Genomic DNA, 26,908 nt, shown 5'->3' on the forward strand with positions numbered 1-26,908 from the left:
TAAGTAATTCATACCAATTAGACCATGAGGCATTAGGCGAGGTGCAAGAATAAACTTGATCGTTATTTTTCAATGCTTAGTTAGACGAGAATAAGATAAAAACCAAATTGTTTTGGCATTCCTATATAACATCCGTTTCAAATTATGCCAAAAAAAAACAAATGTGGTTATATTACAGCATGCATCGCTCAGTACGAGTTATATAGCTGGCCACCACAATCATACTCAATCAAGTGTGACAATCATCATCTCTGATCATCAGCTACAGGAAAACGGGAAACTTGTTTCGGGCAATAAATCACCGTTTGGTGATCGGTTAAGCAAACATTCGAACGCGTAGATAGAGAATGCAACGTAGTATACGAATTCAAAGCCATTCGTTATGATCATCCGCCATTACGATGTTTGGATTTATCCAGTTGTAAGAAAACCGGTAGTACAAACGCAACGACAGTGCGTGCAGATTTTCATTAAAGTTTGATTTACGATTTATTAGTCGTAGCCAATTGGTGGCGGTGGAGTTGCCTACCCGCAGCACGCCACCTGGCTAATGTCATCGACCGGTTTTTTTTCGTCTGAAAGAAGTTTACCGACCAGCAATGATCAGTATCCTCCGAGAGTACAAACTTGCGACAGCGGCAATTGGGCTGGTTGGTGGCAAAAACCAAACAGCCGAGCTGGGTAGTTGCCGAAAGGTGGTTTATGCAAGATGGGTCATCTTCAAACGCGCTTCAAACAACTTGACCTTTCGTTCATGTGTAGGCAAGTGCTTAAGGCAGCGCGGCTTCTAAGCAAAGATGGTTAACTATCTCTCTACATGTGTACGCAGGTGTGTGTCCGCGCAGTAATTTGGCACCTTGCGCGATTTTCGGCGCACGTTTAGCAGAGAAAGACCGCGGTGGTGACGCTACTTGCACCTCTAACAGCAGTGAATGTCGTGACCTTTCCGAAGACCTAGGAGGTGCGATAGCAGATTGTACCCTCGTGATATCCACGGTGCTGTGGTCAACGGCGACCAATGGGCTTTCTAATTTGCGCCGGTTGCTGATGGGTGCACGCTGATATCGCAGCAGAGGGGTAAAAATCGCGACGGTAAAACATGTTTGCGATTGTCAATTGCCGAAAACTGGTTGTGAGACGTTCATGGGGGATACTGACCTGGGGATAGCGTTGGTTAATTAGCAAACATTATTAACTGGCTTGCGGTGCAACTTTCTCATTGGTGATGACTTAGCTTAAATTTTTCTTGAACCTACATCTAAACATGGTTGGTTCTCAATGATACTAGCTTCTTTGAACCTTGAGGACACATAAGGGGCACATAAGGGCATGAGCTAGCAACTTGTGAGGACCAGAACTCCTTCCAGATTGTCGACTCACCATTTGGCAGCCAGCAGAGGGTCATTATATGTACATAAAAACCCAATAAAACTTTCATTTCTCATTACCGTCTATCACATCTCCCTTTCGGCCGGTGATCGAGTTTACGCATAATTATTATTTTATGCAAACAGCTCCACGCCCGCAGAGAAGCCAATATCCAATCGTCCGCCTAATCGATCGATCATAGAGCCTTCCCCAACCATCCAAGCGTTCCAGCCGGCACGAATGGAATATTTGCGCAGCCCACGATGCGACCGAACGATGAGCAGCGCTGCACACCCGGTAACCTTTCATTAATCCGTCATTTCGGGGTGATTTAATTAGTGTCAATATGTAATTTGGACGATGTTCGCAGTCACCTTCGCTCGCCTTCGCGGATTGTCTTAACTGTGTGGCCAACAATAACGGGAGATGCTTTTGAATCGACTAAAGTGGCTAAAGCCAACGCGTCTGTCGGCTTCGACGCGACGACGTCCTCCTCACAATCGCAATCATTTGGGGAGTTACCGTAATAATCGAAAATGGGATGCGAATGGCTAATCATGTGAACTTTCAGTCTGTGCGATCACTCAGCTGGACACTACTGCTGCAGCAGGTGAGTGGGCTTACGGCATCATCGAATCTAAATCGATTGGTCTCCGGTGAGTTAGGACGCGCAGCCAGACGGCTTATCGATTTAAGGTGATTATGCGCGACGAGTGCTGAGATTTGTGTGATATTTTCCACGAATTGTTGGTGGAAGAAATGGAAACGATTATGGGATGGTTTGCTTTCGATCGATTTGACTAATAGTTTTTTGGTCAATGGTCGGCGGCTGCACCTGTCACATCGTGTGAAATCGTCAGGTGCTTCTTGAACGGTATAATTTATGTCCATGAATCAAAATATTAGTCTGATGCGGGATTAGTTTTGTTTCACAAGACTTTTATCAGGCTTTTGGCAACGTACAAAGTGAGGAACAGCTTGAACTAAGTTAACTTCAATATTTCATCGTGGTGCTATCAGGTATCAATAGGTCGGCTAAAGAAAAACGTTCTATTCCATTTGGAAAATTTGTACCATCACCATAAACACTAGCCTTTAATTCATCTATCAGAGGGAAGGGGAAGGACTAAAGGATGGAAAGAGAAGAAGGACAGATAAGGGAATTGGATCGTTTCCATAGAAAAAGGCACTAACGCATAAGCGTAGCTCAATGGCTTCGAACAGCGCCCTTAAAAGAGCAGTGTAATAACGCATAAAGCTTAATACTTATGACACACATGTGATACAAGAATCACTGTACAATTGCGCTTGAAATTCTCTCAGTTCAAGTCAGTCTTGTCAAAATTTTCTTGACACTGCGTACCGTTGTACAGGAATCACACTCGTATCACATGTCTGTCATACCCCGGACAGAGCCTAAACTCTTTACCACAGCGGGTGAAGACAACAGAACGTCCTGAAGATTTAGGTTTATGAAGTCAGTTTCACTAAATTAGTGTTTATCGAGTACTCTGAAACGCAGTTGCGCAAAAACTGGACAATAACATACCTATCAAATGATACGGAGTTCCATTATCGGATTCTCAGCTTTAACGTACAAATAAATCAGATCGCTAAATATTCTTCCTATGACGTCTGGGTAAGCAGTGGCTAGTCAATGCTTTGATAAGCATGCTGCAATTCTTTTTTTTTATAGAATGAGAAAATCTGCAACAGATACCCAAGAGGTGGTTCCTCGGGTGATGTGGGGATCGACCCACTAAAAACTCATTCTCTCTCTTCCTTACCTTCGCGGTACGCCCGTTAAGGATGACTTCGAGAAGGGGGGACCGCACATGAGTACACTCTAATAGTAAGCGTTCCACCAGCTACCGCCTTAAGTTGTTCACTCTCCCCTGGAGGCTCGGGTCCTGGTTAGTACTTAGACTACCCGTTGAACTCAAGCTCCTGGATGGGGAAGGGGGGCCAACTCAACTAGCTGTTGTTCGGCTCGCCATTTACTCTTTGGTTTAAGTAGGATTCGAGAAACCGTGGAAGTAACGGAGTCCCACTTGTCCGCCCCCATACACATCCTTTCAACAATGTTGTCAGGCGTGATATCTCTACCGCATACCTCCTGCATACTCGACCTTTGCTCCACAAAACGTGGACATTCAAAGAGCACATGCTGCAATTCTGTTTAAACAGATTTGTTAGATACTTCGCCACCCCTAGAGATGGCTCAGTACAATACAATTTTGTTTGACGACATGACTCCAAAATGGCAGCCAAAATGACGATTTACACAACGCTTTGATACCGAAATAGATTGCTCAAGACCAATGAAGTCATGTATTGCTCCTTGGCGAGCTAACTCATCAGCCATTTCATTTAATCCAGCGATGGAATAATGTCCAGGTACTCATACAAAAAGTAAAGCGTTTGCTGAATCCAGTTCTTCGATTTGAGTTCAACAAGCGATAAATAGCTTCGACCTAGAGCTGGCCGAAGCTAGCACTTTGATAGCAGTACGTATATTATAGTAAGTATATTACTTTACCCATTACATGCTGCTAAAGTGCTGAATGCATTCCGCACATAAGGGCAAAGATTTCGGCCTGAAAAGCGGTGCAGTGTCTACCAAGTGAGTAAGACTGATGTAAGCCTTAGCTCACGAGAATGGACACCAGCACCAGCTCGACTTTCGAGAAGGGAGTTATCAGTGTGACATACCAATATTGGTCGGAAAATAGTTGTGTAAATCCATTGGATATACTTCGGTTTCAGACCCCAAGTTTTACCAAAGGTTCGGCGGCATTGCCCGAAGGCCATACAAGCTTTATTGATTCTAAACTTAATATGAGGTGTCGTCGAATGCTTGGAATCAGCAATGACTCCAGCGTTTTTAAAGTTATCAGTCATAATGATTTCAGAATCAAAGAGACGAAATGGTTGAACACCATTACGGTTTCGTTTTTTCGTGAAAAAACAATAGATGTTTTATTCTGATTACCCGAAAGGCCATATTGGCGACACCAACCCTCAACTACCTGAAGAGCGTTTTGCATCAGGTCGAAAAGGGTGCTGATGCACATACCGACTAACAATGCTAGGTAGTCGTCGGCAAAACCATAAAAATAGGAAAACCGCTATTATTGAGTTCTTTCAAAAGCGTATCTGCTACGAGATTCCACAAAAGTGGTGATAAGACTCCCGCTGGGGGGCATCCACAAACACTCAATTTCCTAATCGCCGCTTGACGCAATGTCGAGAAGAGATGTCGGTTTTTGAGCATTTGGTGAATCCAATTGGAAATCACTCCGTGCGGCTTCCAATATGGCATCGAAAGGCACATTGTCAAAGGCAATCTCGATATCTAAGAAAACACCCAAGCATGATTGATATTGAGCGATTGCTTTCTCGATATCGTTAACAACTTTGTGTAAAAGAATCACAGTGGACTTTCCAGATTGGTAAGCATGTTGGTTCACATGAAGGAGCACATTGGCCAGATGAACATCACGGATGTGATGATCGACAATGCGTTATAAGCATTTCAGAAGAAAAGAGATCAAACTCATAGGTCTGAAGCTATCTGCTTCTTCAACCGACGCACGACTCACTTTCGAAATAAACTTTACAGTAATATCCCGCCAGGATTTGGGAATATATCCTGTAGCAAAACTGCAAACAAGTAGGGTAACTTTCCAATTGTTGCACGGCTAAAAACTCGCCTATCATTGCGCACTGCATGTTATTCTTATGAGGTGTGCTACAATTGGCGAATTTTTGGCCGTGCAACAATTGGAAAATTACCCTAGTTGTTTTAAAACATGTTTTAAATGATCAAATCCCTTCTGAAGCAAAATATAATAAATCCCATCTGCCCCAGGAGATTTGAAAGGAGCAAAGCTATTAAGTGCCCATTCAATCGATTCTAAGATTATGATACTCCGAGCCGAAGCTAAAGAATTATAACTACAAGAAAAGACATCAGGTTCATCCGAAGATGTTATATCCACACATCCGGGGAAGTGTGTACTGAATAAACAATCCAAAACTTCCTCATCAGAGGAAGTAAAATCACCATTTGGCAAACAAAGTTCGTTCACTTGAACATCCTTGGATTTTGCAAGGATTTTGTTCAACCGACTGGCTTCACTCAGACTGGAAACATTTGTACAAAGGTTTTTCCAGCCGGATCGTTCAGCAGACCGAAGAGCTTTCTGGTAGGCCTTGCGAGCCGACCTAAAAGCCTTCGATCCAGCCGAACGTCGTCTGTTCCAACTCTTTCTACATTGTTTTCTGAGCTTCGCCAGATCAGAGATCCACCAAGGGGTTCCTCTTGTGGTCTTCACAGACCGTAGAGGGCAAACTTCTTCAAAAACTTCCATGGTGAAGGCCGTTCTAGTATCAACGGCATCATCTTAATCACTTGGAGTGTCAATGGATGGTGAGTAAATTTGGCTGCAACCAAAATGAAATGAATCCCAGTTGGTTGACCGGGGGTTCATGAAACGCAAAGTTTGCGAAGTAACAACAAACAAGAAGTAGCGATGGTCAGCTAAAGATTCTTCGTCTGACACATGCCAATTGGTCAGCTCGTGACTAATTCTACAAGAGCAAAGCGTTATGTCTAACACTTCCTCTCTGACAGATACCGTGAAGGTTGGGCGGTTGCCTATGTTAAGTAATACAAGTCTGTACTACTGAAGTGCACCATCAACCAGGAGCCTCTCAAAATGATGCCTGAGCTACCCCAGATAATATGGTGAGCATAAGCATCACTTCCAAAAATCAGCGGAGACCTTTCGAAGTACAGTATGCGATGACTAGTTTGAAAGCATCCGTAGGAGATGGTTGATCATGCGGTAAATAAGCCGAACAATAGACGTATTTCCGGTAAAGGTTTCCAACAGATACATCAATTGTGATAGCACATAAATCTATGGCGGTTAGTTCATAGATGAGTGTAGCAACAATTGTGTTGTTGACAAGCACACAGGCTCGAGGCATGATACGCTAGTTTTCCATTTATTTTTTTAAGTAGCGAACACCGGATTCACAATGTTTCCTAGATAAAAATTCTCCTTACGAAAGTAAGGTTTTTGGACTAACGCCACTTGGGCTGTACCATTTTGCATAAGTCTGCAAAGATTGATCGTTGCTGTTCTTTTATGCTGAAGATTAATCTTAGCTATCTCAACCGTAGCCACTATCCAAACTAAGCCACATAAAGCTGTTTACAATCATAGTACAACAAAGAACAGCAGATCGGTATCGATTGGAAAACGCCAAAAGCAAAGATACACAGAATACACTGTTAAAATCGCAATATGCGAAACCATATAGGTGAAAATTCAAAATTATTAACAACATCTTCATAACTCCGCCCTCATTTAGCCTCGAGTTTGAAACTAAAGAAGGGCAGCTGATTGTCTCGAAAAAACACAAGGTCCACTGCACCACATCCGGTTAGCACAGTAAGTGCAAAATACTGTGGAAGGCGTCCTGGTACTCCACAGGCTCCGTTAGCGGTTAGGTTTTCATTAGACCCCTCTAGCCATTCATTCCTAGGCACGGTAAGCGTATTGTGTCATCACACCATAAATTAGGGGTCACCTGTTTAGTGGACTCTTACCACCGAATAGGCGTTCCGTAGTGTTATTCTAAGCCAATTGAGACAACCGCTACCGACACTATACAGCTATCTAGGCTGATAGAGAAAAGAAGTTAATGTTGATGATCAACTTCAGGTTGAGGATACGAGGAAAATTCCTAAACCACAGCTTCATCAACGACATACGATAAATCCGATGACACGAAACGCGTGGCTTACGAAAGTCTCTATAAAAACTATGTTTAATTTGTTATCGGGAACCCCAAAAGCTTCAGGGGATTCTCCACCCAATAATAGCCAAGAACCAGACAAGAAAATTACATCAAGTTTTAACATACCTATTGTGTTATGGTGTTATGATGATTTCTTTAAAAAAATATGTTATATACCAGATGCAGAAAATCAAAAAGATCATGGCCAGTACTACGAGCTACGATCTTAATGAGTATATGCTGCAAGAAAGCTGGAACTCACGATGAGAACGCGAATGCACTCACACAAAGACGGTGAAAGCTGCACATATCCCAGCACATAAAAACCCGCGTGGATGCAAAGTTTGGACTGTTTGGAGAACCGGACATTGCCGACCAAAATTGGTCGATCAACACAGTCTAAGCAGGAGTATCTATCAACGAGGCTAATTCGCTATGTTGCTGTAATTGTGAAACCCGCAGAACTCCGATATCTCACAGAAGTCAACGTTACTGAGATCCTCGAGGCGATACCCATGCGGTTGAGGTTACAGCGGTCGAGTGCTCTTGCGAAACGATTGCGACGTTATTGAAAATGTTCAAAGTGGAAGGAACAAAACTGGATGTTCAACATTAACGAAAGGGAGTTCTACAACTGCATCCAAAACGACAAGCCTGATTATGGAGAAGACTGTCACAAAGTTTGGGGCCAATCTTTGGAAGAATAGCACAGCGACGGTGGGATGTGGTTGGCAGACGAAAAGCGACAGTTTAATGGAGTTGGAGGCATGACCACGGTCGTTGTAACCCCCCAGGATATATGTAAGGCCGTCCGGTGTACCAAAATTGAGGCTGCACCAGGACCCGATTTCGTGCACAATCTTTGGTATAAAACATACACGACGCTCAAAGGGCGGGTGCTGAAATGCTTCAACATGATGCTAAAAGACCCCACGCAGCTACCACCAGAGTTCATTACCAGGGGTATCATTTATATTATACCGAAGAACCGAAACACAGCTGATCCAGCAAAGTACAGACCAATAACGTGACTTTCAAGTTTGTCCAAGGTGCTGTCGTCGGTAATAGCAAGGAGGATACAAGACCACCACAGCAATGCCAACAACGTGATAACTGAAGATCAAAAAGGTTATCACAAAAATACACAAGGCTGCAAAGATCAGATCAACATAGATGCAGTCATTATGGGTCAAGCCACCGAAAGGCAGAGGAACCTGAGTATGGCGTACATCAACTCCAAGAAGGCGAATGACTCAGTACCGCACTTGTACCGTCTACAAGCTAATGCAGTTGTACAAGGTAGACGTGAACGTCATCAGGCTAATGCAGCACGCGGATCAGCTGTTTTGCGGTCCAGTACTCTAAGCATCAGGTGAGGGATATTCCAAAGGCAATAGCTTAAGTCCGCTATGGTTCTGCCTTGTAATGAACCCTCTCAGCAGAGTACTCAACCAATGCAACTATGATTAACAGCCGAAAAGTGGGAGAAGGGGAACAAGAATAACCCACACCTTATTTATCGACGACCTGAAGCTGTTTGCGGAATCAACTGCTGCAGCTTGTGACGGTGTTCAGCAACGACATTCGGATGGAATTTGGAATTGACCAATGTCGGTCAATTCATCTTCGCCGGGATCAAGTTTTTTTTTTTTTAATTTCTTTTTATTCGTGAATTTCTAATTAAGCTAATTCTTCACACTGGGGTCAAGTAGTGGATGCCAGCTGTTTCAGCAAATACCTCGGCTTCCTGCAACTTAGAGGTATTACCACAGCGATCAAGAAGAGCAGCAGGGCAAGTTCTTGTATTGTGTCAAGTGTGTTCTGAGTAGCTTTCAGTCAGCCGGCAACAAGATGAAGGCGATCAAAACGTTTGTTGTGCCCCTGGTGATCTACAGCTTTAAAGTGGTAAAGTGAACCATAACTGACCTCGAGGCGCTAGAACGTCTACTGAGAGAATCACCCTGTCACGTGCAGTAGAAGTAAGAGGCGTCACCGATATCCAGGCACTATGTGTGTCTTCAATATCCAGCAGTTGTGGGCATATTTCGTAGAAAGCCAGAACCGTCACTGTATGTGGTGAACCAGCTGATCTGCACCATCAAGACTGTAGACGAGATTATCATAACGTGGAAGCAGAAGGAGTTGCGTGGGGCGCACCCCCATCAACTGGAGTTCGAGCATATCAATAACGCGGCGTTGGACACGTGGCTGGTGCGAGGTGACCTCTTCTCGGAAACAAAAGAGTTCATGACATCCAAGATCGAGTAACAGCGACGAAGAATTACCGGCGGTACATATTGCACGAAGACGTGGAGGACCACTATAGGAAGTGCAGCTCATTAGGAGAAACGATCGAGTATGTCGTTACAGGCCTTTCAGTGTTCACTGGATCAACCTACCTTAATCGTCACACGAAGTTGCAAAGATTGTACACCAACAGCTTGCTTTAAAGCACAGCTTGGTCAACATATTTATACCCTATTACAAGCCCGGTATTGTGGTTTACGACAAAAGGATGAAGCGGATAATCTCCGTCGATACTGCTGTGTATGTACCGTTACCGTTTTGGCCAATCAACGTACTCCGGCAATATAACGATTTATTACGACCTAGCGGAGGAGTTGAAGCAGATGTGGCACCTGGAGGATGCCCTTATAGTTCCGGTTGTCCATCTGGAGTTGTCCAAAAATATCTCCTGAGGTCCCTAGATGAGATGAAATTGAATAAGGACCTAAAAAGCATCATATATGGTAGACCGCGTAGATTCTTATCCACACGAAGCTTCAGCACCTAAACAACAACAACTCATAGAACAATCCGACGTTGTTGTTCGAGTTAGTGGATAAGCTATTCGCTGCTGTGCAGATGCAAACATCCAGGTAGCACTTGCTGGAGCGAGCAGCAACAAACATCTCGTTGCAGTGCGACCCAAAGCATCAAGTAGAACAGCAGAACTGAGGAGCAAATGATGTTAAGGGTTCATTCAAATATTATGTGACGCTAAGGGGAGCGAGACCTTTCAGCACTGCTGTGTTAAGTTTCGTATACAATTTCTAAATATTTTATAAAATTGTTGTAACATGGGGGAAGGAGCCCGGATAAAAACTAACCATAGGGTATTTGGTGAAAACCATTCCTGTACCATACAGTGTACCAGCTACAATATAGTGTATTGTAATGGAATGGTTCGCTAAAAGCTTTGCACATTGGTAGCTACTATACATTTACATCCGATCTTTATGTAACAATATATTATACTGTTTTTCTTACGTTTGAACCATTCTCTAGTCGGAATTCGCTCGTTGAGCCACAACCTTCACCCAACCAACGAATTCGATTCGTTAGTTGGGTGAAGTGACAGCAGCACAAGGGGCGTGCTTGGGGCGTGCGCATTGTTTTTTTTATCATGTTTAGGTTGGAAGTAAAAAGTAAAATTTTGTAAATTTTTCAATTATTTTCACATTTAGAGCCAAACTGATACGTTATGAAAGATACATATATGACCAATACGAGAATTAATTATCTTCATCCATTTTAGTCGGTGAAGTGAAAATACAGATGATTATGAAACCACCTAGTCCAAAGTGCAAGTACAAAACGCTTTCAATGATCGACAAAATAAAGATTGTCGATGTTTTGCATTTGTTTCGAGGTAATCATACATATTGTTTTTTTAAGAAAAATGAATGAGAAATTCTTCTCGATTATCAGTAATGTTTAAGAAACCAAAAAACTCATTTGGTCGCCTCTCGGAATTACACATTGGTTGTCATTTTCAGTTTGACATTGAATTATGACATCCAGGTGCTTTTTAGTTGGCTGACAGCTCAACTAACGGAGACCCAACTAAAAAGTCAACCAACTATTAAACCTCGTATTAAACCCCCAACCATCAGGTCCCGACTGTATTCCGAAACAATCTTTTTACGTGCATTTTTAATTATTTATTCAGTTTATGTTTTTTTTCCGTGCTTTGTTTTGTTGATGTTCGTGACATTTTGGTTGCAAAGGAAATGAGAGAAAAAAGTGAATAAGTTGAAACATCTATTTAAAGTCAATAAAATGTTTAAATAAAGTGGTAAACCAGGTGTCCTAAGGACTGCATATCCAAGATATATGGTGGGCTAGGTCAACCCGGAAAGACGCAGGCCAGATTACCGTTAATCAGTGGATGAGTTCAACACTATTTTTTCTCTTCTTCTCTCATGTGAAATTGCCTTGTACAACAACCGAATTAAATGCGATTTATCTTTGACATTTTTAACATAAGGACAGGACTGGACACTGAAACGACTTCTGATATAAGTTCGTCTTCGCTTTTTAACCTAACTTATAGTTGAATCGAACTTGACAGTTTTCTCATGAGTTGTTATGTACATATTTCATAGTTCAGTCAAACTGGAGCCTCAATATTGCAATAACGGTTAAGCACGCTGTAATGATACTTATGTACCTCGTCACCCACTTCATGCAACTACATTAGTGGTCTAATAACACTTAGCGCGCTAGGCATAGTTCCATCATGCCGCTCAAAGTGTTGCCACAAATAATGCTTAGTTTGCAAAACCCAGTTATCTGCCTGGTGGGACATGGGAGCCTAAGCTTCAACTGTTAATGCAATCAGAGGCTACTCAGACTTAGACGAGTTTAGGTTAGTTTGGCTAGAACTGCCATTATCGAAGGAACATGACGAGATAATATAACATTATATGGTTTATCTAATGTAAAACAATACAACATAACAAAAGAGATCATAATTGAATTTTATTGGCTTTTCTCGGTGAACTTAATACTACTCAAAGAAGGAGGGAGTAACGAAAGTAATGAAAGAAACGGTGGATAAAATCGCAAGTGTGCGACGAGAGAAATTAAATAGAAGTTGAAAATTAACAGAGGGCCATAATTGAACAACACAATCATTACTATCCATTACCGTCCAAAACCATGATTAAATGTATAACCAGTAGTGAAATTACAATTAAAAACAATATATTTACGGTACATTTTATTGTTTGAAACCATACGTGTACCATACAATGTACGGTATATTAAAGCCCACATATCAGTATTTCGAACAATTCATTTACAATAAAATATATGGTTTTGTAAAAAAATATATATGGAGAAAAATATTTTTTTATATTGTTACGATACTTAACAACCCGTATAGTATATTGTAAAAATCTTATTTACAATTCACTGTATGGGTGTCTACAATACATCTTATTGTTTTTGTATTTTTTATTTTTACAGTGGTGTTTATTGTAACAATATGGTTCTAAATAGTACTGTAACAATACAACATTCGGTTTTTCTACTGTATTTTTTATTCGGGAGGGGATCTAGAATTGTTAAATCTGTAATATTTTAAAAAACGCCAAGGACAAGACTTTCTGTAGAGAGCACTACATGGAAGCAGTGTTGAAGACACTGGTGAAACAGGATTCTTATATGGACGCAAAGTGGAGCAGTCAAGACCAGCTCTGATTCTTGCACTTTAGATTCAGAACATTAGGAGCCACCTGGCGGACAAAGCAGTACTGTTTCGTATTGTTCCTGTAATGCTACACGGCAACAATTGAACGGTATCGGCATATGCCTTCCTGGAGATTACAAAATAGCTGGGTGTAATTGGGCAACCACTGACCCTGTACCTGTAATGGATTTCCAAAGCGCAGTTTGTCGAAGTGGATTCTCAATAAACAGCCTTAGAGATTTCTTGAACGAAGAGTGATTGTTGAAGTTGATATGACTATCGATGTGATACTCAGAATGAGCACGAATTTTATTTTATTGTACTAAAAATGTTATAGAATTCTTAGGTATTATGGCCAGGGTTGGTCAATTCTCGCTCTTGCCTTTAAGAAGTGCAAATTTCAGTGCGGAATAGATAAGTGTGCCTTGACGCTCTTCGATTTCAAAGAGTAAAATATGTATTTATCAAAAAGTGAAACCGCGAAAAAGAGCGTAGTGCACCGTGTTTTTCCCACAAAAAGAGTAGTTTATTTATCCGAACTACCTCTGCTTGCTCGGTTGTGTGGGAAGTGTGAACGAATGCATGTTGCCATGGCATCCACACAAGTTCGAATACGAGACTCGCGATGAAAATCTGATTTGCTACAGCAAACTGTCAATGCAGCTGACAATTCAATCCCACTTTAAACGAATTTCTAGCATGTAATTTTTTAAGGGATCATCTTGAGATCATCATACCAAGCAGTGGTGTACGGAGATTCTAATGGGCTTTATTGTAGAAGAAGTTGTCATCAGGCCGCGCTGACGTTGGGGCCAGGCGCTAGGCCCGGTTGATCAGCAACTGTGTTTAGTAAGAATTCCGTCAGTGTCCCGAATGGAGATAACACCGTGCCCTGGATCGAACTCGCCAAGGCCCCGCGTCATATATTGATCTGTTTGAATGAAATAATTCGTTAAAGTCGCGTTTCCTTAGCTCGGGTTTTGGGTTCCCCAAATTACTCCTGTCTCAATCACTCGCATACATTTTTTGCAAACATGTGACGAACTGGAGCTGCCCGAAAACTGAGAAGGGACACACAGCTTTTACTGAGCTGGTACCGTGCTAAGAACTGGTCGACCCCAAGACATCGACTTTATTCCAATCATAACCAAGTTCTTGTCCATGTCGTGCCGTAAGTCCGTGATTCGGACTGACTCGGACGAGCCTCGATCAGACCGGAATGGAATCGATGCTTAGGGCCCTTTCACCAGTCACTATGGTTTTGGACAAGGGTCCTAACCAGGGCTACCGATTTTAAAGTAGAGTGTAGTACTTCCGAAAGCTGTTTTTTTTGTTCAAGCGTATTGTTGCTTGATTGCTCTTTACTGGAAAAGTGTAAGAGAATGTGCTACACTTTCTCGCGGGTGAGATTTCATAAAAGAGCATTGTGAAGAGAGAGCAATGATTGGTAGAGCGAATCCGATCAAGCATGCTGTGGGTGCTGTTTGAAAAAAAAAAATGCACTACTCTTTGAATTCTCCTCAGCGTTGACCAACCTCTTCATTACACCAACAAAGCTAGCCATGAAAATGTTTGACATTTCTCAGGTCATTTTGACAGACCACACACATGCACGAAAAAGACGGATAATAGATTCTACTTTATCGATCTTGTTGCCGTCCTTTTCATGCTCATGTTACACCTGTCAAAATGACCTGTAAATTGTCAGTCATTTTGAGGTTAGGTTCGTTGGTGTAATGAAGAATGGCAAACATACTGCAGTAGTAATGAAGTTTTGAGATTTCAGCGAAGTTTTATAAAAATTTGCACGTTACATGTAGTAGTGTCACCAAATGTTAAAAAATGCAAACTTCACTACAGTAAAACGATCATCGTGTCGATGTTGAGCCTATTTGCAAATAACCGTAACGTAACCCCTTCATCGTGACAAGGTTCTAAAGAGCACTAGAAATCAACCCCCATCAAACTATACGAATTTTCAACCTGTCTCGCCTTCCGCTTACTACACAGTGTGCCAGACGGACCCCATGCGTGTAGGAAACCCAAAGCCCCTCATACGCAATTCCAAACGTATCGCCCATTCACACATCTAATTTCACACCTTCACCTCGTCACGCGCGCACTGGCTGTGTGATTTGAATAATTCAGCTCAACTCGGCATTGTGTCTGCGCTGTAGTTGAGCGTAGGTAAGGTACCCCATACCGGTAAACAAAACCGTGTCCAAATGTACTCACCTTGATCTGTAGTTCCCACGTCCCTGCTGGGCGGTAAGGTTCTTGGCGGCCAAATTACGCACTCCGGTGCTGTTGTTGTTCTGTGCGGACAGCTGGCTGGCACTGGTCCGGGGCAGCCGGGGGGACGGATTGCCCGTACCGGGTCGCACCGGAGTACCACTTTGGACCAGGGCCCCAAAGTAGAACAACAGTAGCACTGAACAGTAATAGGCCCTAAAGAAGGCCATCTCCGGTCTGCGGGTTCGGTTACAAATCCACGGGTGCAACTACTGGGTCCGAACGCGAGAGAAATAGTTGGGTAACGACCCACCGAGGAGGAGCCGGCTTGCACTTCCGGTAATTCTGAACACCACACTCTATTCTTCGCCGATTTTTTTTTCTTACACGATTCACTGAAATTCCGGTCAAGCGGTACCCGAACCGCGCACACCTAGCGTCGACCTACGACGGACACGGGTCTGTGGCTACCCGGCAGAATAGCGCGGCGCGCACTTATCAATCTCGGATCTTCTTGGCAGCACCGACGGAGTGACGACGATGACGACGACGACGTCGCGGCTTATCTAGATTTTGGGAGGAAGAGGAAAAACACATTAGTAAAACGTTTGGCGTGTCTTCTTCGTCCGCTGGCGGTTGGGTGGAAGTCTTGTCGTAACCGCGTCGAAGACTTCATCAACCGCGAGCGGAAAACAACAATGCACATAATTAATTGACCGGTTGGGGGTCTTCTGCTTTAGCTGGGGACGGCTGTTTCTCTGTCTCTCTCTGTGTCTGTGTCTCTCACGATCATTGGGCTTTGTTTTGGGGGTTGAAAAACCGCCACCAAAGCATTATACCAGCAGATTTCTCTTAATTGGTAATTAAAACCTTTGCTTATTTTTTATGAGTGCCTTCTTGAGATTTTTAGTGTGGTATTGTATGCAATTGCATCCACCGCTAGAGATCAAGGAGGTGATCTTCCGTATTTGCCATTCACTATCTGGTGGTGAATGAATATTTGAAACTTTTGCTGAAAGTGTTGTCAAATTTCATGTTGTATGTGACAAGTTGTCTTAAAATGACTGTAAATTTACTTCCAGAGTTGTTACCGGTATGATTCCAAGCGAAGACTACTTTATCAAGAAGACATGCAACTCGGTTATTTTCCCATACTAACGGCAAGCGTCACCGACGGCACCGCCGCCTGGTGAGCTAAGGTGGTACATTTGTGTAAAAGTGTAGGAGTGTATTGGTGCGAGTATGAAAATTTACACACACTAACATGAATAGTGCCACCTTCATCCGGGGTGGCGCTGCTAGCAGTGACTCCCGATTTTCAGCAGTGTTGCAAGTCTTGTTGATAATGTAGTCTTCGTTTTAAGCCTAACTTTACCAAACACCGTATCTAACAAAATCCACGAACGGAGAAAATCGAAGGGAAAGTTCGCTTTTCCAATAGCATCTCATACATTAAGCATTTCAGAACGTGAAAAATCAGAGTGTTTTTTTCAAAAATCATCCCTAAGGCGAGTGATACAAGTAGTCCTTAACGAAATTCAACGCCTCATGTAAAAATCTGTTTTTTGTTTACATATGTTACATACGGTGTTTGGTAATGTTAGGCTTAATTTGTTAGTTTTGTATTTTTTTTTCAGAGCGTTTGGTAAAATATCCGGACACCCACTTGCTACCAGATAGACCATGTTCTGGTTAAAGGGTGACATTTGAGGATGTCATAGATATATGTGGGCCCTACAGTGGTTCGAGCATTGACTCGGATCTTTATCTTTTGGTCACAAAAATTCATTTGCGATTTCCCAGTGAAAATATAAAGAACGATGTGTTCCATGTGACGTATGAGAAAGAGCGGTACAGAGTGGCGAGAATCTACCGCAACTAGAAACCACAACACGGAGAGAGGGTAATTTCTGAAGCGCAGGAACAACGGTCGAGAGGTGGCGGCAACATTATTGTCGCGCTTATCTTTTATTAGAGTCTGGCGGCAGTCGTACGCTCGCAAGGCATTCAGCCGCAGTGACACTTGCAAGGCAAAACAAAAGAAAATATGTTTCCGCCCAAAACAAAAGCACGGGGGTTTCACGAAGTGACACATGTTTTTGAATTATTTGTGATGCACGGCAAGAGTGGCTCAGTGAAATGTGTGTGCTTGCTGTCAAGCCCCATATTAATGGAATAAAATACTTTTAGAATCTGGTGAGGCTGTTATGATTAGTAACTATCGCGCGTATATTAGTAGCCAGATGCAGTTATTCGCCATATTCTGATTTTTCTTGACAGGCATAATACGATGAGCACCTTACGATGGCGATGTTGCAGCACCGAAGGTGGCATGGTAACAGATCTAGGAGTACGTGCGCAGGACGAAAGACTTCCGAACTTTAACCTCCAAGAGATTTAGGATAAGATAGGCCGGTTGAAAAACAACAAAGTCGTTGGGGTAGATGAACTACCACGCCAGCATGAAAAAAACAGTGGAAAAGCAGTGGTGAGAGCACTACACTGGGTCATCACGAAGATTTGGGAAGAGGAATGGATGAAAGATATCGTGAGTCCCATCTACAAAAAGGGCGACAAGTTGGATTGCGGGAACTATTGCGCGACACACTACTGAGCGCTGCCTATAAGATCCTCTCACAAATCTTATGCCGTCGTCTATCACCGATTGCAAGAGAGTTCGTGGGGCAATATCAGACTGGATTCATGGGTGAACACGCTACAACGGATCAGATGTTCGCTATCCGTCAAGATGTTAGATAGCAAACCCGATTATAATGGCTCTCGAGAGCCATTCGACCGCTATAAGAAGAAGTGGTGCGCAGCGAACTAGGTGGGTCGATCAAGTGGAGGGCGATTTGCAAACCCTTCTCAAAGTGTGGAGCTGGAGACGCACAGCCATGGACTGAGTCGAATGAAGATGACTCCCTACGACCAGCAGAGGAAACTTAGGCCTTAGTCTGATCGGTAAGTAAGGTAAGACTGAAGGTGCAATAGGATCGGACCAAGAGGGTGAGTACGAAGAACGAAGCTTTGAATCGGTTATTCCGTCAACAAATGAGGTTTGAATCAGAAGTTCACAACAGCGTACATCTAAAAATAGATCGAAGTGGCTGAAGAAGTACTGGGCCGAAGCAGTCAATACGACCACATCATATATCGGAGATATTTCCCTTGGAACGTCCTTGAATCTCCTTTAAACTCTCTGGAATGCCTTTAAACCCTTCTGAGGCCTCTAGAACTCTCCTGAAACGCCACTTAAATCCCGTGAAACTACCTAAAATGACCCTGGAACTCCTTGAACCACACTTAAACGTAATGAAATCAATAGAACGCTCTTAAAATTCCATGGAACTCCCCTGAAACCGCATGGAACACCCTTAGAACACTCCTGGAACCCCTGAAATTCACCTGGAGCATCTCTGGAATGATAGGAGATCTCCTAAAAACCCCTGGCACAATCCGGAAACTAGCCGGGGCCCGTGGCGTAGTGGCTACACGTTTGCTTCATAAGCAGATGGTCAAGGGTTCGATCCCAGCCCCGGCACTTTCGTCAGTTGCTCTTTCCCCCTGAGAGCAGCTGACACTGACCCTCTTCTGAGCCAATGGCTCAAATGGACCCGGATACTTGGACATCGGCGAACGGCAACTCATAATGGACCCCCAATCGGACTGGAAACAGGAACAACCATCAGCCACACATCAGCTTCCTCGTGCTCATCATTCTACCATGATAGGGTAGAAAGTGAAAGCAGCGCAGCGGTAACCAGTTGGATATAGTAGAATTAGAATAGAATACATTTAGGCGCTGTACAAATTGTAAGTACAGCTTCCAATTGGAATCGCTCACGCAGTGCCCTAGTGGACAAAAGAGCTGTAAATTAGGTGATAAGTGATTGAAGAATAAATAAAATAAAATCCTGAAACTCCCTGAAGAACCCTGGAAGAATCTATGACAAAAGGTCGAAAGACATAAGGTCAAAGGACAAATGGTCGAATGGACAAAAGGTCGAATGGGACACAAGGTCGAATGGTCAAAAGGATGAATGGAAAAAAGGTCGAAAAGGGCAAAAAGATTAAATAGACTAAAGACAAATTGGAAGACATGAAAAGTGATAATATAACTAAGAATCCCTCTGAAATTCTTTGGAACAACCTCGAAGCACCCCTGGAACGATCGGAAACCCCTTGAAAATCCCAAATACCTCTGAAACTCCTTGAAATACCACTGAAGCCTTGTAAGCACTTGAAACATGCAAACTCTCTGGAATACCCCTGGAATGGGGCTGTTCTTAAACCACGTAAACCAAATTTCGCACATCTCGGAGTTCCGATCGAATACTACTGAAATAATCTGAAACTGCTTGAAAACTTCTGGCACGCTTCTGTACTCTACTAAATATCTCTGCAACACTCCTGCAGCGCTCCTGGAGTTACCACAATTATCCTAGAATAGCCCGGGAAAGAAAAAAAAAACTCTAATAAGGTACACCAGGCCAAGTTGAAACAGAAGGGGTTAGATGAAACAGCGGGTAAACGTGATCATGGAACGACTTCAAACCAATTGAAAGGCCTTGTAATGACCCGTAAGCCCCTCGAAACACCTAGAATACCCCTGGAGCTCCCTGAATTCCACTGGAACACTCTTCGAACGACATGAAACCCCCTGGAACGCTCTTTTTAGCCCTTGAAGCGTCCTGCAACACGCGTGAAACCGCCCTGGAACACCTGGAACACCCCTTGAATGACCGGGAGCCCTATTGAAACCCCTGCAATGGTCACGAAACCTACTGAAACCTCCTAGAATACCCCTGGAATACCTCTGAATTCCCTTGAAAATTCCCGGAATGCTCCTTTACTCCCTGGAACACCAGTTCCTGAAACCCCATGGAACGGGTCGTCAGGGTCTGAAAAGCAACGTAGCTTCACCTCTTTGCGACGATTACTTTGGAATGATCTGCAAAGGCTGACCCAATATGTGCAGTGGTGTTAAATGATCAAACTTAACTACCGGTTTGTTTGCCCTAAGCTACTAAAACGAACAATGTTTAATCGTTTGAATTTGGAATAAGTAGCAATAGGTTTGAAACTAGCATTAGCCATATACGATAGTTAATTAGTTTATGCAGCTTCTGTTGAAAACAAAGCCTAACAATTATGAAGTTTTAAAAATTGAAAAACAAAAATCTGGCAGTTTCGGGTCATTTAACCAAATGCCGTTTAGCCGAAGAATGAATGATAAACTCATGTGATCATGCCACTGTTCTCCACATCAGCAAACTCGAAAGAACAGCCTATGATTTAGTCCACGAGCAGTCCCGTCTTCAGCGATACCACCTTCAGCGACACCACACGACGCAGACTCTCTCTGCTTAGTAAATATTCCCAGAATGGTAAATCTAGAATGAATAGGTTATGATTTAAAAAAGGAAATACTTCTGATGATCGTATTGGCAGCCAGAATGTCAAAAAGTTCCTCTGAATTCTTTCGATAGTTATGACGGAAAGTCAAGCCTCTGTAAGTCAAGAGTTGCTCTGACTTCAGAAGTTGATGAAGGATCTTGACAAGGCGGCTCTGCTGAAGCAATCATCGCTCGGGAAGGTTACCCGAGCTGCAATGTGATGCTACGAGCTGAAGAAAAATCCCGAAAAATCAAGCACATCGAATCGCGGTTTAATTTCATCCTGATGCTTGTGAGCAAGAACGTTTTCCAAGCCGAATACTGCGCAACAGGATCAATGGTCGCCGACGCCCTGACAAAACCTTTGTCGAGGGTGAAACTGAAGTAAGGCATTGTCCAGTTAGAATCCGGACGCAGATAATCACTTATATCTCAGAGGTGGAATAACAAACATAAAAGGTGAAGCCCTCAAAACAAAGATAATTTACTGTAGCTTCATGGAAAAATATCATTAAAATTATTAAATTTGATTTTTAATACATTTCCTCATTTTTTCCGTGATAACTTCCTTAAAAATCTGCACAATGGTAGTAAATTTTAACATCAACCCCTTCGGCGTATTTGTTTAACAATCGGGTCATCTCTGTAGTGTCCTGAGACCCTCTACCAGTCTGATTAGGAATCCAAAGAAACTTTACCAAATATTTCTCTTCTTGCGAAATTACGGGCTTATCAGTGAATTCCAAAGAAGCGAAATTTGAGTGTTTTTTCGTTAATAATCACTATCCAACAAAGATGACATCACTGCACATCTCAAGCTGTCGTGATAGCTCACCAAAGTAGTTCAAACCTCTTCAGATCCCTTGTGGGCATTTTTGAAAAGCAGCACGCGATTCTTGTGGTTATCATCTTTGTACACATTTGGTGTCAAAATCGTGATGTGAGAAAACGATGTCCAGAGCTCGATCTCCCTGCCAAATCTTGGAATTCCAAGCAGATTTATCCATGAACATAAACTTTAATCTTCCTTGGACACTTCCTCATGACATGGTTAACAACATCTGAGCACATCACACATAATGGTTTTGGAGATATTAACATTTTTCGCGACTGTCGTACTTGACCACCCTAAATTTTCAGCGTGTTTGTGCAAGATTTTTTTCCTTCGCATGTCTTCAATCTGAAATAACTTTTCACTCGTAGCAAGGAAATCGATGAAATTTTCACCGTCAATAGAGGACTTGTTTATGATCAGACTGCAGTGAAAAAAATATGATTATGATCATTTAGAGCGTCACAATAAATTATCCTTTGCGTCCGGATTCTAACTGGACAATGCTTTACTACCGGAAGAAGGTAGGACTTCATTCGTTGCAGATTGGGGAGAAATACCTTCTAGGCCCCCCTTTGATTCTCTGATTCTCTGATTCTCTGATTCTCTGATTCTCTGATTCTCTGATTCTCTGATTCTCTGATTCTCTGATTCTCTGATTCTCTGATTCTATGATTCTCTGATTCTCTGATTCTCTGATTATCCGATTCTCTGATTCTCTGATTCTCTGATTCTCTGATTCTCTGATTCTCTGATTCTCTGATTCTCTGATTCTCTGATTCTCTGATTCTCTGATTCTCTGATTCTCTGATTCTCTGATTCTCTGATTCTCTGATTCTCTGATTCTCTGATTCTCTGATTCTCTGATTCTCTGATTCTCTGATTCTCTGATTCTCTGATTCTCTGATTCTCTGATTCTCTGATTCTCTGATTCTCTGATTCTCTGATTCTCTGATTCTCTGATTCTCTGATTCTCCGATTCTCTGATTCTCTGATTCTCTGTTTCTCTGATTCTCTGATTCTCTGATTCTCTGATTCTCTGATTCTCTGATTCTCTGATTCTCTGATTCTCTGATTCTCTGATTCTCTGATTCTTTGATTCTCTGATTCTCCGATTCTCTGATTCTCTGATTCTCTGATTCTCTGATTCTCTGATTCTCTGATTCTCTGATTCTCTGATTCTCTGATTCTCTGATTCTCTGATTCTCTGATTCTCTGATTCTTTGATTCTCTGATTCTCTGATTCTCTGATTCTCTGATTCTCTGATTCTCTGATTCTCTGATTCTCTGATTCTCTGATTCTCTGATTCTCTGATTCTCTGATTCTCTGATTCTCTGATTCTCTGATTCTCTGATTCTCTGATTCTCTGATTCTCTGATTCTCTGATTCTCTGATTCTCTGATTCTCTGATTCTCTGATTCTCTGATTCTCTGATTCTCTGATTCTCTGATTCTCTGATTCTCTGATTCTCTGATTCTCTGATTCTCTGATTCTCTGATTCTCTGATTCTCTGATTCTCTGATTCTCTGATTCTCTGATTCTCTGATTCTCTGATTCTCTGATTCTCTGATTCTCTGATTCTCTGATTCTCTGATTCTCTGATTCTCTGATTCTCTGATTCTCTGATTCTCTGATTCTCTGATTCTCTGATTCTCTGATTCTCTGATTCTCTGATTCTCTGATTCTCTGATTCTCTGATTCTCTGATTCTCTGATTCTCTGATTCTCTGATTCTCTGATTCTCTGATTCTCTGATTCTCTGATTCTCTGATTCTCTGATTCTCTGATTCTCTGATTCTCTGATTCTCTGATTCTCTGATTCTCTGATTCTCTGATTCTCTGATTCTCTGATTCTCTGATTCTCTGATTCTCTGATTCTCTGATTCTCTGATTCTCTGATTCTCTGATTCTCTGATTCTCTGATTCTCTGATTCTCTGATTATCTGATTCTCTGATTCTCCGATTCTCTGATTCTTCGATTCTCTGATTCTCTGATTCTCTGATTCTCTGATTCTCTGATTCTCTGATTCTCTGATTCTCTGATTCTCTGATTCTCTGATTCTCTGATTCTCTGATTCTCTGATTCTCTCATTCTCTGATTCTCTGATTCTCTGATTCTCTGATTCTCTGATTCTCTGATTCTCTGATTCTCTGATTCTCTGATTCTCTGATTCTCTGATTCTCTGATTCTCTGATTCTCTGATTCTCTGATTCTCTGATTCTCTGATTCTCTGATTCTTCGATTCTCTGATTCTCTGATTCTCTGATTCTCTGATTCTCTGATTCTCCGATTCTCTGATTCTCTGATTCTCTGATTCTCTGATTCTCTGATTCTCTGATTCTCTGATTCTCTGATTCTCTGATTCTCTGATTCTCTGATTCTTTGATTCTCTGATTCTCTGATTCTCTGATTCTCTGATTCTCTGATTCTCTGATTCTCTGATTCTCTGATTTGTAAAATACGATGTTCCATATGCAAAAAAAATATACACGGACAAATTCGTTGCAGAAATGAAGGCGTACTAGCTACATCCAGATGTATATGTAGTTGCCATAAATAGTTTGGTTCTGATCGATCATTTTACTACCGCTAATAATAAACTATGCGTAGCCTTTAGCTCAAGTTACAGCTCTATAATCCTTGGTTAAGTCTTTACTAAAGCCTAAGCTCGTTAGCCTATTAAAACAACATCGGAAACACTGGATTTGGGAAGTAATAAACATACCGCTTCAATGACCTCAGCCATAACCGGTAATCTTTAGCATGTGCCAATCTTAAAATATAACCCAGTTGGCACTATGAGACGAAGACATTTAATCGACTCTCATCACACTCCGTTTCAGAAATGCCTCCTTACAGACATATCCGTAAAGTTCAGATGCCATCGACAGAGGCGACACTAGACTCCGTCCGATGTGCAATCTCTGCTGCATGAAGACGCACATAATTTAATATGTATGCTGATTTCGGCACCTGGCCCCAAAGCCTCAAAGCGGTGCTGCATGCGACATCGCTGGCTGGTCGCCGCGTCGTCGTCCGTCTGTCTACGTTTTCGCGATCGCGTCACAGTCGACCGACCATCCTCAACGTCGCAATGTCAATCCAAAATAAGTTGACGCGTCGTCGTCGTTGTTCGATCCCAATTCGCATGCCTATATTTCTCACTTTCATGCAGTTGGCTTCAATCGAGCATTCTTTTTTACTGAAAATGTAATTATGGCTATCGTCAAGACGATTGAAATTTCGTCGCACTTACATCATCATCATCATCTTCACCATACTTGCTTTCTTGCTGGCGTTCGATGACTCCAATCTTCGCGGAGGAAACATCCATATCCATGAGTGACAGCGAACGCGTGGCGGGGAAGTCGAAGTAAAACGCACCACCGAAATGCAGAGCCATACCCCAATATTGTTCTATAGAAGGATATTTTTCCATGATTCGAACCTCACAATATGCAATTTACTCCAATCTCCCCTATGTGCAATGGGGCAGCCATGCATGTATGTAACTTCAACGAGATCAACTCAGTCGCGCCACACAGAGGATGGGGTCGATTTGAAGCGAAAACAAGCACGACGGACGACGACGACGACGCACAGTGGGACGAAATCAAAAAAAGTGGGACATGGGTATTTACTCAGAAACTATTGGATTTAGCGTTATGTGGTCTTCTACAATGTTTCTCCATTTTACAAGTACTTTATTTTGATGTAATAAAATTCCACTTAAGGGTGGTATACACTTAGATAAAAAAAATAACTTTTTTATTTTACGTCAAAATTGAAAAATGTCTAAGAAAACATTGTAGATAATGTATTTAGAAAAAACTTTGTCGAAGACCAAAAAATTCTATCTCGCAGTTTGACAAAGTTATAGGGCAAAAATGGTGTATATGTCCCTTAAAATCGATTTTTCGAAATATCTTTTTGTAATGAATTTTCCCAGTTTTCCAATGTTCTGCAAAGTTGTAGATACTGCAAAAATACACATTTTTTCTGAAGACAGCAAGTGGCTATCTTTTCGTTTAAAAGACTTAGGAATGTTTTTCTTAGTTTTTTATACCAACTTTAGGGGGATAGATCATACAGAATAGCGGCTATTAGCAGCTAATTTCCACGTTATGTTTTGCATGAACTTACACCCTTTCGATACATATGCAAATCACAACGGGATCGAGCGGGATTCACTACACTTTTTCAATTTATGTATCGTAAGATTTTAACACAAATACCCCACTTAACAAACAGTATGTTTGAGAGATGATTTCAAAACATTTTTTTTATTTTGTATTTGATTAGTAAAGTTGTAGATGCATAGAAATACACTACCCGGCATAAGTATAGACCTACAAAAAATATTGCAGCAATATTGCATCACATTGACTGACCTCAATATCTCCAAATCCTGAGGACTTACAAAGATGCTGTCTTCAGCAAAGTTATTAAGCCCAAATAAGCAACAACTTTTCTGGAGGCGGTATTTTTGTACGTGTTCTGGTTTTAGATATATCGAGGTCAGTCAGAGTGTGTCAGAGTGTAATTTTTGAAAGTGATTTCAAACCAATCTAATATTTAATATTCAAAGGTCAGAGCTGTTTACTGTTTAGTTTAAGGTTGATTTGAAGGAGAAAAGTGATACATAAAGGGTGAGTCGATAATTATTGTGCCATTTTCAAACTAACGTAACTTTTTTCCTACTTCACCAAAATCAACCAAATTTTGTACAGTTTCTCCTTAGAGTCTATTGTTTACATAAAATGAATTGAGCAGTTATCAGTGAGATTCCGCTCCACATAGAATAAATTTAGTTCACAGTTCTAAAAAAGATGTTGTACAATCACATGCTAAAATCTAAAATCATGGTATAGCGCCTTGCAACAATTTATGATTATACATTATCGGATCATCTTAATGTTCGTCAATAGGTTTCAGGAACGGTTGTCAGTGAAACATAAGCTTGGAGCTGGGTGAAAACCAGGTACGATGCGCATAAATAAACCAGAGAGCTTTAATTATTTGTTGCAAGTGGAGCCTGAACATATCCACATGGAGGGCGTTAATTGAAAATGTCGTGAATTTCACTAAAACGCATCCTAAATTTGAACCTATACCAAAAAGTTGAAATACATACATATACGAAACTACAGTAAAAATTTGGTTTCGTTTCGTTAACTGTAGACAATTTGCGAATCACTTGAAGGTAGGGTGGCACAATAATTAACGACTCACCCTTTACATACATACATTTATTTGTTCGACATCACATTTGAGGGGCCCAGAATCAAAGGGGTGTAAGTGACCATTTTGTCGATTTTGATCTGAGGAACTTTTTAATATTAGGGGTACTCACTAAACAGATTAAATTGCTACGTAAGCCATGATTTTCTGATTATTTGAAATGTTTCATGATTTTGCGAATGAAATTATCAAAGATTGCCTTGGTGATCACGACGTTTAATCTGTTTAATCAGTTTACGCTGTTAAGTGAATCCCCCTATTGTTTCTACGATGATTTGAAAAATTACAATAAATCAGAGAAAATAGGGTTGATTTTGGTGCTCCATACATTTGTATGAGATGAAAAATTGTTCAAAAACTTTAAACCTCATTTACTCGAAACTGGGTTTTTGTCACTTACACCCCTTTGCTTCTAACCCCCTCATTTAAGACAAGACATAATCAACAATAGTACGCCACAATACTCGGTTTGTGGCTGCCGCTCTCATCCTCGGTCGCGCCCAATTCTCGCTAGGTCACGCTCCACCTGGCCCGCCCATCGTGCTCTC

The 26,908-nt window shown here is 41.8% G+C and overlaps 1 protein-coding gene across 3 annotated transcripts in view; it reads right to left on the bottom strand.

Moving 5' to 3' along the window:
* Window positions 1–26,908, bottom strand: part of LOC109410204 (angiopoietin-2) — an 842,481-nt gene that overhangs the window by 787,747 nt on the left and 27,826 nt on the right. For all 3 annotated transcript variants that reach the window (XM_062850531.1, XM_062850533.1, XM_062850532.1), the window contains exon 2: window positions 14,891–15,453. In XM_062850531.1, the coding sequence (XP_062706515.1) occupies window positions 14,891–15,117 (227 nt within the window). In that variant the 5' untranslated portion in view covers window positions 15,118–15,453. The remainder of the gene's footprint in view (window positions 1–14,890; window positions 15,454–26,908) is intronic.

This window comes from Aedes albopictus, chromosome 2 (genome assembly GCF_035046485.1).
Source record: "Aedes albopictus strain Foshan chromosome 2, AalbF5, whole genome shotgun sequence".
NCBI classification, from domain to species: domain Eukaryota; kingdom Metazoa; phylum Arthropoda; class Insecta; order Diptera; family Culicidae; genus Aedes; species Aedes albopictus.